This window comes from Phragmites australis, chromosome 18, assembly GCF_958298935.1.
Source record: "Phragmites australis chromosome 18, lpPhrAust1.1, whole genome shotgun sequence".
NCBI classification, from domain to species: domain Eukaryota; kingdom Viridiplantae; phylum Streptophyta; class Magnoliopsida; order Poales; family Poaceae; genus Phragmites; species Phragmites australis.
This window is the reverse complement of record NC_084938.1, coordinates 25,261,612-25,274,719: the sequence shown is the minus strand read 5'-3', so window position 1 is coordinate 25,274,719 and position 13,108 is coordinate 25,261,612. Positions and strand designations below refer to the sequence as shown.

The window sequence follows — 13,108 nt, the reverse complement described above, 5'->3', positions numbered from 1 at the left end:
AACACATGGCACGGTTTTTTTAGTTTGACTTATCTTCTCTTTCCATAACAATTAAATTGTGCAACGGTTTCTTTCAATACCTAAAATCCCCTTCCCCACGCATAAAACCCTCGCAGTCTCTACACTCATCCCTTTCCCCTCTTTTCTTGCACCCGCCACCATTCTTTCCTCATGTCTATTTGTAGCCACATCAGATCATGTTGCCTCTAGTGCCGACTACATAGACAGGAGAAGGTTCTTCATGAATTCAAATGAATTCACTTTAGTTTCTACAATTCTGAACTACATTCTTATGGTATATTGGCATGTAAAATGCACTGCGACAATGGCTTACACAGAAGGTGGTTTATCCACAAATCCCATTTTTAACTAAGATTTGTATACTGCACATAAGAAAAAAAAAGTGCACATGTCACATGTGGAGTCCACAAATCTCAGTGCAAAATGGTTGGTGGTAGAAACAACCTTATCTGTGCAAAATATATTAGCCACTGAAATCCATATCCGTATTGGCATGACAATTAATCCATAGGGGGGGGGGGCTTTTCCTTCACCGTCCCTATGGAGGTAGTGCACAGGGTTCATAACTACCCCTCTTACTACAGGGATGCTAGGTAGTATAAGAGTTTGTCCTATTTTAGTTTCGTTTTTACATAGCCAAAACTTGGTCTAGAAAATTGTAGTTCACATACCTAATGCAACTCTTTTTTCCCATGCTTAATAGAAAGACACAGTTCTCCTACGTATTCATGAAAAAGAAATAGTTTGACATACCTACAGGAGTATACCCTTAGCATTCGGATACATTTGTAAATCAAACAAACTAGATGGTAACCTTTGTACCTCCTTTTGTGTTGCAAACTTTCAGCGCCTGTTGCGGATCGCATTAGCCTTGAAATACAAAATACAGGTGGGAATTTTATTTGACCGGACATTGTTCTTGCAACTACCCGGGAGACCTATTACACTGGATGATATTGCAGACGCTGATCCACATCAGGACTGAGAGGTTATCATTGACCCCTCATATGTGGCTCTGCCACCAACATGACCGCACATATTGCATTTGCCGAGGACGATACAGAAGAGGTTGTGCATGATAACTATATTGGACATCAAGTGTGTAAAGGAAAGCTCGATGTCGACGACATGCATGGCCTACCAGATGAAGGATCACGGGAACCGTTGAAGATGAAGGCATCGTAGCAGAAACGATGGAGGCAGTACTACCCATGGTCTAGCCGGTGGCAGATGCGAATGCTCTTGAGGTATCACTCATGGTGACCACTGACTACCATAGAATGGCAGCCGGAGAATTGGCCTCGCTAGAATCAGTGCTCTAGTACAACAGGATCGGTTAGCATTACGCACTAGCCTTGTTCATGATTTAAATATAGCTACATGTGTGCCGTACAAACAGAAAGGAGATGGAATGGCGCTGGGCGACGCCAAAGCGCTGAACTGAATACAACGAGCATGAGGAAAGATATACAGAATGAGAACCTATACAGAGCAATGATCTGCTGCGTACACCATGAACTGTGGCCTCCAAAACTAATGTATCAACACCCCATGGCCCATGCTCGCTAGAGAGTGTAACCTTTCTACTGACGAATTTATACAGCACGAATGCACGGGCATATACCAAAACAGTTGCTGAAACAAATGCCCAGTAGCACCAGATCATTGATCAACAAAGCTTGCCCGAATTCAATTGACATTGTGTTAACTTTAATCGCCTGCTATACAGCTTCATGTGTCTGGTCAGATCAGCAGAGCTGCAAAAACCATCACAAGCAGCTTGCCAGTGCTTACAGAAGCTATGTGAGCACCAGAAGGCGGTGCGCTAGGAGTTGGGGCGCCCCATGAGGCACCACCAGACGAATTTTTTGACGTGACAGGAGGAAGTGGTGGCTCCTCCACGCTTGATGCATTCAGTGTCGGCATTGGCACCAGAGCTGGCGGCTGGGCATTAAAAGTTCGGAGGAACTGTGCAAGAGAGCCAACCTGAACAGACTGCATGTAGCTGGGCATGTCCTTTCCCAAACCTGTACAAGAGTTTTCTGCCAATACAAGAGTATATGGGTGTCAGAAACAGGAGTATAACCAGAAGCACAAACACTGGAACTACTAATTAAATACTGTTACGGCCTTACGGAATAACCTAACAAAAGAACGCAAATATTTGCCTCACTAATCTCATGGCAAAATCAGGAGTAGGCTACTGCAAATATGGGATCAGGAAGATGGCACTTGAAAATTCGATATCGCACTAGCTATATGGCACTGCAAAGTTGAAAATGGTTGGAAAATGGCATCTCCATTGCGAAGATTCAAAAAATGATCTAAACACTAGCCATGTCCCCATGCTAATTTTCATCATACCCTATAGATGCAAGCCGCAAAATGACATTCCACCATACGGAGATGGCAAGTGAGACTTACTTTTGTATCTTTTGACTGTCTTTGGGAAATCAGTTATGAAGCCTGATATATTAACCAATTGAACATAGTTATTGATTTCCACTGTTGCATCAGAGAAGAAATCCCACGGTTGTGATACAAATTCATTCCGGAACACCTGTGCATACACAGCTAGCCCCACTGACTGCAGATGTTTCACAAGATTGGTTTGATTGATGATAAATTCAGCACTTAGCGCAAAAACAGATGCCTTGTCAACAACTACAGCATCAGCAAACTTCTTCATGTCTACTAATGAGGAAGCAGATGCATCCCCAATGTCCAACGGGAGAGTGTAAACAAGCTTGCATTTCGTTTTCTGCTGCTTCAATTTGACAAGAACAGCACTATCTTTCGACTGGATCATAACTTCCTTGGTACTCTGATTATTATAACCAGCATCACTCAAGGCGGTGGTTACAGAATCAACAATGTCAATTCCTAATGACTTTGCCAAAAATGCAGCATTCTGCAGTACAAAAGGTAGATTGATCAATGCAGACAGAACTCCACTAATTAGGATGATAAGTTTCAAGAAATTTGACTTCTGGAAATATGAATAGAATATTTGGTAATGCATGAAGGACAAATAAGATATTTCCATTGCTACCTTAGCCCAGAGGTCTATACTAAGGCCGTGTTTGTTTGAGCTTCTGCTTTTGAGCTTTTCTGAAAAGCTGTGTTTTTGGCTTGTCTGAAAAGCTGCTTTTGGAAATAGGTTGTTGGCTTCTACAATAAATTTTTAGCTTCTCAGCACATAGCTTCTCAGAGAAGCACATCTCAGCGAGCTTCTCAGCTTTAGTTCATTTTCCTCAGAAATAGGCTTCTGGCTTCTCCAGAAGCCACTTATCCAGAACCTCGTTTGTTCTGGCTTCTGACTTCTGGCTTCTGCCAGTAGCAGAAGCAGTTTCAGAAGCAGCAAACAAACACAGCCTAATACAAGTTTGGTATGTCTGATTCTCACACTGGTTGCTTTCTAGTAACAAAACTCGTCATCAAGATGACAACAACAACAATAGCCTTTGTCCCAAGCAAGTTGTGGTAGGCTAGAGATGAAACCCACAAGATCCAACTAAAAAGATGGTGAGAAAACAATAATATCAAAAATAACATCGAGATGGCAACAGTTAAAAAATTATACCATTTATAAGTAGACAAATGAAAAACAGATTATGAGCTCTTTCTTAAAAAACAGATTGTGTTGGCTACTATTTAGTATTCATACTCGTGTTTATTCTTCAACATATTGAAAGGTTAACTATCAGGTGAACTTTGGCCTGCCACATAGTCATATCAGGGTATATATGTATAATTCAAGTAGAAAGTTTAACCTATGGGATAATATCAAAACAAGTGAAATTTCAAGCGGAAGTATCACCTCAATAATGATCATGACACCGGACAAATCCTTATCCTGTCTGATTGTTAGAAAATCTGATAACTTCAGAAACTTCCCTTGATTTGTGTACCTTGGGTTCCTTATAAAATAATAGCTACTCTCTGGGGAAGATATCTTGGCTGCAGAAAAAGGGCATGTCAAAGGCTACTTCATGAATGTGTTTTTTGTAAGCCATTTATATATTTCTGAAGTTATTAGCCACCTACTTTTGGTAGGAAAGAACATTAACAAGTTATCTCAATAACGCTACAAAAGAACTCACGTTTCAAAGTACTATTGTTAAGGTCGTCCCAAGTGAGGTTGAATGTGAATATTCCTGGTGTCGACTGAATTTCTGGAACAATAGAAGCACGGGAACTGAAAGGTGTTCGCTGAACATTCGTGGTATTAAGCAGGTTAATGGAACTCATGCATATAAGAACTCCATCACCAGTAACTTGAACAGGACAATCAATTATATCTGCACCGTCATTGATTGCATTATGGTAGGCCAGGTCCGTACAGTCCGGGTAGTCCCCACTAGCACCATTATGCGAGATAATTAAGGGGTTTCCTGTACAGAAACATCACGGTAATTAAAGAGTTGAAATCGAAGAAATTCAAGCATCATGGCACAAGTACTAAGGTAGGTCTTACTCCCAGATGAGACATACCATGATCAGTCTTACTTGAATTCAGATTAACAAAACAACCTGCAGATGAGGACATTCAAATGCATTAACAAATGAATGTTGCTTATTTCTTCATAAACAATTAAATATCATTCTAAGGTTTCCGCGATGGACACAACCATATCTTATAATGCCGTAAGGTTATTTAATGTATGCTAAAATTTATAATTCCAATCTGTTTGATCACTGGACACTTTGAACACTAGGACTAAATGGGGATAGATTAGGGGACAAATAAATTTAACGAGGACATGAGGTGGTACAAGGCACAAGTTCCATAGGAGGCTTGTAATCTATTGCCTTTTACTTACTAAGTGGGCACAAGTCTAAAACATCATTTATAGAAGAGCAGAGCGAGTAGTTCACAGGCTAGGATAAAGGTAAAGGTGAAAATCGATAACAATACTGTAGTTGAATCTCTAACATGTATCAATGCAAATCTTAGTAACGTACCGATAGCCTCTGATGCAGTAATTGGGAATTCTGACAATACACCATCAACAGAGAAGCCACCATCCACGATAAAGCTTAGGTATTCTGCCAATGGATCATAACTGTAGTTATAGGGAATAATTCTATCATTTGCAAAATCAGAGGCATATATTTCAAGCCCTGCACTGTGGGCTTCTGTGATGATTGATGTGGGCGGCAGCAGATAGTTATCCATTGTCACTGGCCATATGTAGCTCTTAGGGACCATTATACCAGAAGCAATAGACTTAATAAACGTTAGATTACTCAACAGAGAACCATATGTTTGGTTTATAGAAGGATCAGGTAGGGTTTTATCAAGAAAACTAAACACAAGCTTCGTTCTTCGACTAACTCTTCCAGATATACTTTGGAGGAAGCCCAGTTCAGGTGACGAGATATACTTCACAGAGACGCGTCTTTGGATGGAAAGTATGTAGTTCCGCATGTTCAAACCATGTTGTTTGTAGAAGATGGCATGCTATACATATGAAAAAGAAATTAGCTTTTGAAGGATAGAACTAGCAACAATAAAGTCTGGTTAAGTTCCACAAACAGTAATTCAACCTGAACATTCAACCAAACAGAATGCGGCTTGACAAGGGACTGCAAATCAGTGACAGAGAGGATAGAATACTCGGTGTAATCAAATCTGTTGGTGCGAGACCAAATTGCTTGTGTTACTGCTCAAAATATTAGATAATCAGTTAATAAGTACATCTTACAACATCAGATCATGCTTTTATAAGGTGATTGTAAGCCATAGAAATCATATAATCTAAAGAAAATGCTTGAGCAAACAAAGATAAAAAAATGTCTATGCAAACAACTTAAGAGAAAAAGGAATGTCCATAATGTAAAACTGGTTAAAAAAATAAAATAAAATAAAAGAGCACGAACAAAGACATCAATATTCTGTCATGATGTTTCATCACTCATGAACTTGTTGGTGCGTCGAGTGGCATGTGTGCATATACTTAGTATTTTTCTTTTGTGAGGCAAAATAGTTGGAAAGATTCCCACAGTATAAGTTCCCTCAAAAAGATTCCTACTGTGTATACTTAGTCCTTAAAATTAGTCTGTATTCACTACACATTTGAGATGTACAGATCTTATGCAATGATCTTGTTGCTTTAATGAAAGGTTGGCAGTGGTATGGTGGTACTCACAAATAACATTTTGAAACTCCGCCATTTTAAAGTCCAAAGGAAACCATCCAGTTTTTTGCACATCATTGATGACATAGCTCCTGTTTCTCGCAGGGTAGACTCCAGCAATATTGGTGCAATTCTGCATATTTATATCCCGAAGGCAAACTCCAACACCATCCTTTGTTAGTTGAACATCGCACCATAAAGTTGTATCAGGTGCGCTGGCAATCAACGCAAAAGCATAGGCACCTTGGCTGGAATCAGGAAATACTCCTGAAAAGCCACCTTTGGCCACCACGAGGGGAGCATCACCTGCACAACAAAGGCTCATGATTGTTCCCATTGTAGAATATCTGTTCAAATCAACACTCAATTAATTTTACAAGGTTCGACCTCATGAATCACGGTAACAAATTTGTACCCCACCACCCAAAACAAAAAAAGGTGACCGCTGTAGTAAAATCCACTTGTCAAAAGAGAACATGAACTTCTGGAATGTTCCAGAAGCAATACCACCTCCTAAGATCTTCGGAGGAAAGTTCCTATAATCGGCGTCGAAAGAGAGGGTGGCCTCCATGGGCCTCTAGAACAACCATCCCAAAACCCAATCGGCTTTGTCAGCAACCGAACCCGCGCAAGCATGCACCGCTCCCCTAGAAACCTATGCACCAAGCGAAGCAGAGGAGTACAAGCGTCTAGAACCTTCTACAAAGGGAGGGCCGGGGCCTTACCGCTTAGGGTTTTGTAGACAGCGGGGACCCGGGGGCTCCGCGCGGCGGCGGCGCCGGCGAGGGCCACGAGGCAGCACAGCAGCGCCGCGAGGGGGGCGGACACCCCTCCTCCACCACCCACAACACGCCCTCCTCGTCCCACTCCATGGCCTCTGCTCCTCCGCATCTCCCAAAGCTTCTCGCCGAGAGCAAGCGCGCCACGCGTGGGAAGCGGCAGAGAGAGAGAGAGAGGAGAGCAGAGCACTGAAATGCTCTGATGCTTTGGCAGAGCGCATATAAAAGCACGGCGTTCAAAAAAGCTGTCCCCACCGTCAGTAGGTGGAACAAAGGTTGGCGCACTGGCGTCTGGGCCCAGGCCGCAGTGAGACGCTTGTGAACCCGCGTGGCCGCGTCCGTCACCACCAGACCACTACCACCCTCCGCGTGACCTTTGTTCCATCTCAAGTTCACCACCCTTTGTTTGGTCTTCTGCCCTATTGCTTGTCTTTTTGGTCTTTATTTATTTATTATATTATTATTTAAGTGTTAAAAGTCATCATATTCATTTTTAATATCATAAAATTATCATATTAATCGAAAAAAATGATCTAAATCACTTACTATTATGAACATCTAGCAATATAGATTAGACAAATAATCCATATCAAATCCGATTAATTAACGACTAAATTCGGAATTAAAATTATAAAAAAATCAGCAGTTCGATTTATATACGATTTAGGAAGTAAAAATATCTAAATAAAAATCCAAATAAAATAAAATTAATAATAATTAAAATTAGGGCTAGGATAGAAAAAGAAATATCCAAATCAAATATAGTCTTAGAAAAAATATTATAAAAATAAAATACCTAAAAAGAGTCTTTATAAAATAGAATTAATCAATAGCTAAATTCATAATAAAAAAACTTTAAAAACTTTTACTAAGATAACATATTAAGATGCATTCTGTAGCTTAAGTTATCGCACAAGTAGACACGCAAGGCACAACACGCAGGAAAGATAAATCTATTTTGATTTTGGTTGAGTGCATATACCTGATGTATAATTTTGACAGTTGATCAAAATATATATAAATCGAATCAATACATATATTTGGAACAAATTTAGAGCATAAATAATTTTATCTTCCGCTAACATAATTTTTATCTCTTATAATTTTATATGTTTTGTATTGAGTGACACTGACCTCATTAAAAAGTTAAAGTGACTATTTTTAATTAAATATTATCATAACAAAATATTACAACGAGACTAGCACACTATTTAGTAGGAGGCACCTTGCTGGTTTATATTTACAAAAGTGTTCAAAAACGACCATTAGCGAAACTTGAGAGAAGTCATTAGCGTTTATCTTAACAAGAGGGATAACAAATTCAAAACTCATCCACTACCTCAATGGGTTAGCTATGGGAATCAGAACCGTCGATTTTTGTGATACGTAAATCCCATACAAGAATTTTTCACAACCCAGCAGACTTGGTTTTCTCGAATTTTAGTGAAATTAAAAAAACCAAAAAATAACGAAACCTTATAAAATCAATAACTAATTCATCTTAGCTTCAAATCAAGTGTTAGTTTCTTTGTAACATGATATACATGATAAAAATATTTATACTCATAAAAAAACTAAATATTTCCTATGAGAAAATGTATTTGCTAAAACTAGTTAAATGCATAATTAACTCTTTGTTAATCCAAAAATTATGAACCAATTTTGTTAGTCTTCTTCTACGATCCTATGTCTTTTAAAAATACATGAACTCATGAAATAGTTATTGTAACATACAGGATTATGTAAATGTGTTGTAACTAGATTAATTCAGAACTAACCCATCACACCTCCAAAACTAGTGAAACCACTTTTATTAGTTTACTTATACTATGTTTTATGTAGAAAAAATAATAGTAGGCATAATAAAATTAATTATAGTGATTTTTCTTAACATATTCACTTTATACTTGTGAAATTTGTAAAAAATTATGGAGAAATTAATAAAACTCTAAATCCTCTTAAGATACCCCTACACAAGGAAAATATGTGTTTGCATGTTAAGTTTTTCTTTAACATGAGTTAATAATAAGTTGCACGCTTTAACTTTTTTTTTCAAACTTCCTCCCTATAGAATATGATGCAAATGACATTATTTTTGAATTTTTTTCATAAAAGGTCTTATAATCGTCTCTAGTTTTTTAGGATTTTTTTATTTTTATGAATTTTTGAATTTAAATTCGAAAATTGTTCGTATTATGAAATTGGTACAGACCGATAAGCTCAGTAACCATGATAATCACTCAATAACCGTTGCATTTTTAACCCTGATCACGCCGTGATCAACTATAGTGTGCTCTCGTTTTTCAAAAAAAAAAAAATACTGCGCTCTTGATGTGGACATTATTTCTCGTGTGGTCATGTAGTCAAAAATTTATAAGTAACATATCCATCGATAAAAAGATGTTAATAATGATTTTATTAATTTTTAAATTTTAAATGTCATTTTTTAAATTTCAAATCTTTGGTCTTTATAAGCGCCGCGTGAATACGAATTGCACCGGTGTTTTAAAAAACGATGTCACACTCTCGCAGCTAATTCATGCTATGGTGTTGGCATCCACACAGACACCTCCCCTGTTAGCTATTGTCGTTTTGGAATCGGCCTTTGCGGTGTGCGATCCGCGTCGAATTGTTCACGGGCTCGGCTAGGGGTTTAAGGCTTTGAGCTAGCCGTTGCATTGGTATGTGTGCTAAGAACTCAACATCTTTTTTAATCAGGCACTTAGGGTAGCTTTTACAATCAAAGTTAAAATAAATAGATAAATTTTTATCATAGTTATTACAATCCGTTTATTAGGTTTTGGGAATCTAAGAAGCTAGTTTTCCTCAATTTTTTACAGATTATGAAAGTCTATTTTACTGAACTGTTTATCAAATTTTTTAAATCTACATCTTAATGTTTTCGTAATTTAGCTTTTTATAATATAGCTTTTTACAATTCATAATTACAAACTGATTTTTAGAATTTCTAGCTGAAACAAATGTATACTTAGAATTCACAACGCTTTGTGCTTTCCAACAACAGTAACACTATCTTTGCTTAAAATTTTAAAATAGGTGTCGTTTTACGATGATGGAATCATACTTTTCTCTATAAGGCGTGAACGCATTTGAAGATTCAAATTTCACGGCATTTGATCAACAATTAGTCTAACAGTCTCTACACTTTGTTATTCAAATTTGGTATCATTTGATTCATGTTCTGATACACTTTCCTATGATCATAATTCTATAGTCATTAACAACACTAGTACTCCCTCCGGTCTAAAAAAAAGTCATTTTGGGCCTTGACTCATATATCAAAGAGTGGTTAATTAGATACATATTCTTTGTTTTGTGCATATTAAATAGGTCGGGGTGCTCTTTAAAGTCAGTAAATGGTTGTTGTCCTCGAGGTTTGAGCGTACAGAAGCATGCAACAGGCTTGGGTTAGAGTCTTCGTTTTGCGGATTTTTTTTTTTCTCTGCTGAATTTTTATTCCGTGTGTTGATGGGCGGCACGTAGGGGGTGTCGCAAGCACGCGTAGGTGCTTAGTGCGTGTAGTGGTATTTTTTACGAGGAGGAGGAAATAACTTCAAAATTCTACCTATAAAGAAAGTGACTTTAGAAAGACTAAGATATTTATCTTTGTAGATCGGTTGTGAATCATCAATTGTAAGCGATACTATGATCTAATTTGTTGAATAATTTGATAAGAGAAAATGTTAGGCTATCTTCAGCAGCTATCTTAAATTTTTATCCTAAAAATACTATTACAGTATCCTCTATCACTATTACAGCATCCCTCAATCTCTCCATCTCCAGCAGATACTCTATATCTCATCCACTATCTTCTCTCCCCTATATTAAATTGATTTTTTTCCAACCGCCATAACCGTCGCAGGAGCAATGTTTTTTCGTATGATCCCGTTGCAGCGGCTATTGAAACGCACGTTACAAATTAGTGTGTCGAATTATATTTGTTTAGAATTTTTTTTTGCGGACGATATTGTTGCATTAAATATTTGAGCGCTTATTTTGATCTCGGCACCTGCAAATACGCAGTCCAAAATGAACGTTTGCAACGTACCCAGGACCAAAGGCGTTCCATGCAATGTAGCGTGTACAGATAGAAGGCCAGCAGTGTTGCTGCGGGGGAATGACGAGTACTGGCTTGGAGTGGAAGGAACTGCGGTGCGTTGCTGCGGAAGAAGGCCGCGAGTCTTGCTGCCGAAGCCTCACGAGAACTGGCTTCCAGGGGAAGGAACGGCGTTGGCTTCCGTCACAAGGCTCATGATATCCCTATATATATGAGGGTGAGGTACTCAGACTTTGCAAGCCAGCAAAAAATGGATCGTCGCGAAGCCTGGAAGCAGACCGTGAGGGAGTTGTGTTTCGGCAATGACTCTTCCGATGAGGAAGATAATTTGTTCCTTGCCACTGTGAGCGCCTTGCATGAGTCGGAGGCATCACAGCGGGGACCTTGGGGTGGTTCAGTGCCGGGCCGTCGGCGTATCCAGCGGAATCGCCTGGAGGGCCATCATAGGTTGTTTAATGACTACTTCGCCGATCACCCGGTGTACCCAGATTACATCTTCCATCGCAGGTAATATTGCGAAAAGAAAGTGTCTTGTCGAAGTATTATGATGAAACGTCTTATGCTCGTCGGTCCTGCAGGTTTAGGATGAAACGTGACATGTACCTCAAGATTGTGCAGGCAGTTGCGGACCATGACCCGTGGTTCCAACAGAGGAGGAATGCTGCAGGAGAGCTCGGCCTGTCGGTGTTGCAAAAAGTCACTGCGGCGTTTCGTATGCTCGCGTACGATGCTCTTGCCGATTCTCTCGATGAGTGCCTCCGGCTAGGGGAGGCCACTATCATTGAGAGTATGAGGCGGTTTGTGCGAGCCGTCGTCGGGGTATTCGGCGACGAGTACCTTCGTGCTCCGAACGAGGAGGACACCGCGCGCTTGATTGCTATAAACGAGCGAAGAGGGTTCCCCGGGATGCTCGGAAGCATCGACTGTATGCATTGGAGGTGGAAGAACTGTCCGACAGCGTGGTCTGGTTCCTTCACCGGCCATGTGAACTCTCCGACGATCATTCTAGAGGCGGTGGCGTCACAGGACCTGTGGATTTGGCATGCTTTCTTCGGCATGCCAGGTTCGCTAAACGACATCAACGTTCTACACCGCTCGCATCTCCTCGACAATCTTGCCGCTGGCGTGGCCCCCCAGGTACAATACTCCATTAACGGACATGCCTACACCATGGGGTACTACCTTGTAGACGGTATCTATGCGGAATGGGCCACCTTCGTGAAGCCTATTCCTTGTCCAGTTGGGAGGAAGCGGCAGCACTTCGTCATTCAGCAAGCGGCGTTACAGAAGGATGTCGAACGGGCCTTCGGGGTCCTACAGTCTCGGTTTCCCATAGTCCGGGGGGCTACAAGGATATGGGATGAGGAAACACTTCACAACATCATGACCGCCTGCATTATCATGCACAACATGATAATCGAAGATAAGAGACTGGATGGGGACGTCGAACATGTGTACGACGATGCTGGTGATCCTGTGGAGCCATCACACACCCCAACCCCCACACTAGAAGCATTTGCCCAAAGGTATGGGATGATAACTAGCAGGCAGGGGCATCACCAATTCCGTGACGATCTTGTCGAGCATCTGTGGCAGTTCCACAGAGTGGAGTAGTATGCACATCAGGTAGTCTCAAGAATAAATTGATTTGTCCTATGTCCTTTGGTAGTGCGTATTATGTTGAGTAATTTGTCCTGTGTCATTTGGCAGTGCGTAATATGTTCAGTAATTTGTCCTGTGTCCTTTGGCAGTGCGTACCAAAATGAGTAATTTGTCCCGTGTCCTTTGGCATATTATGAACCTATGGTCTGTTTGGTTACGAAGAAGGTACTGAAGAGTTGCAAATTCTGAATGGTTCTGACAACTGAGCACTGCACTCCATCAGTAATACATTACGACTTTGCAACGGAGCACTACACTGCATCAGTAATCAGGCCGACACCTGCACTACATCAGTACGCATCACTACTCATGGTTGATAGCCATCAAACACCAGATTGAATCAAGTTTTTTGTATCAGCTCATAAGAACTGGATGCATCATACAGACTATGTAGGATTTCCATGAGGAACAATTGCACTAGTCAATCA

The 13,108-nt window shown here is 40.1% G+C and overlaps 2 protein-coding genes across 2 annotated transcripts; one reads left to right on the top strand and one right to left on the bottom strand.

The window, feature by feature from the left end:
• Window positions 1-1,343: 1,343 nt before the first annotated feature.
• On the bottom strand, window positions 1,344-7,138 carry LOC133898701 (glycerophosphodiester phosphodiesterase GDPDL3-like). Its single transcript, XM_062339374.1, has 9 exons — window positions 6,887-7,138; window positions 6,174-6,467; window positions 5,572-5,687; window positions 4,987-5,485; window positions 4,516-4,554; window positions 4,125-4,415; window positions 3,842-3,981; window positions 2,446-2,932; window positions 1,344-2,063 (listed from the first exon to the last, which is right to left on the bottom strand). The coding sequence occupies exons 1-9, from the start codon at window positions 7,050-7,052 to the stop codon at window positions 1,765-1,767; spliced, it is 2,331 nt and encodes a 776-aa protein (XP_062195358.1). The 5' UTR covers window positions 7,053-7,138; the 3' UTR covers window positions 1,344-1,764.
• A 4,130-nt stretch (window positions 7,139-11,268) lies between these two features.
• On the top strand, window positions 11,269-12,632 carry LOC133898631 (uncharacterized). Its single transcript, XM_062339317.1, has 2 exons — window positions 11,269-11,525; window positions 11,597-12,632. Exons 1-2 carry the CDS (start codon window positions 11,269-11,271, stop codon window positions 12,630-12,632), a joined length of 1,293 nt encoding a protein of 430 aa, XP_062195301.1.
• The last annotated feature ends 476 nt before the right edge of the window (window positions 12,633-13,108 follow it).

Excerpts from the sequence above, each read along its gene's own strand:
- LOC133898631 (XM_062339317.1), top strand. The coding sequence starts at position 11,269 with ATGGATCGTCGCGAAGCCTGGAAGCAGACCGTGAGGGAGTTGTGTTTC. Across the intron at positions 11,526-11,596 it reads GATTACATCTTCCATCGCAG|GTTTAGGATGAAACGTGACA; the intron begins GTAATATTGCGA and ends TCGGTCCTGCAG.
- LOC133898701 (XM_062339374.1), bottom strand. The coding sequence starts at position 7,052 with ATGCGGAGGAGCAGAGGCCATGGAGTGGGACGAGGAGGGCGTGTTGTG. Across the intron at positions 2,933-3,841 it reads GTGTCATGATCATTATTGAG|AATGCTGCATTTTTGGCAAA; the intron begins GTGATACTTCCG and ends TTTGTACTGCAG. Across the intron at positions 2,064-2,445 it reads GACAGTCAAAAGATACAAAA|AAAACTCTTGTACAGGTTTG; the intron begins GTAAGTCTCACT and ends TTGTATTGGCAG.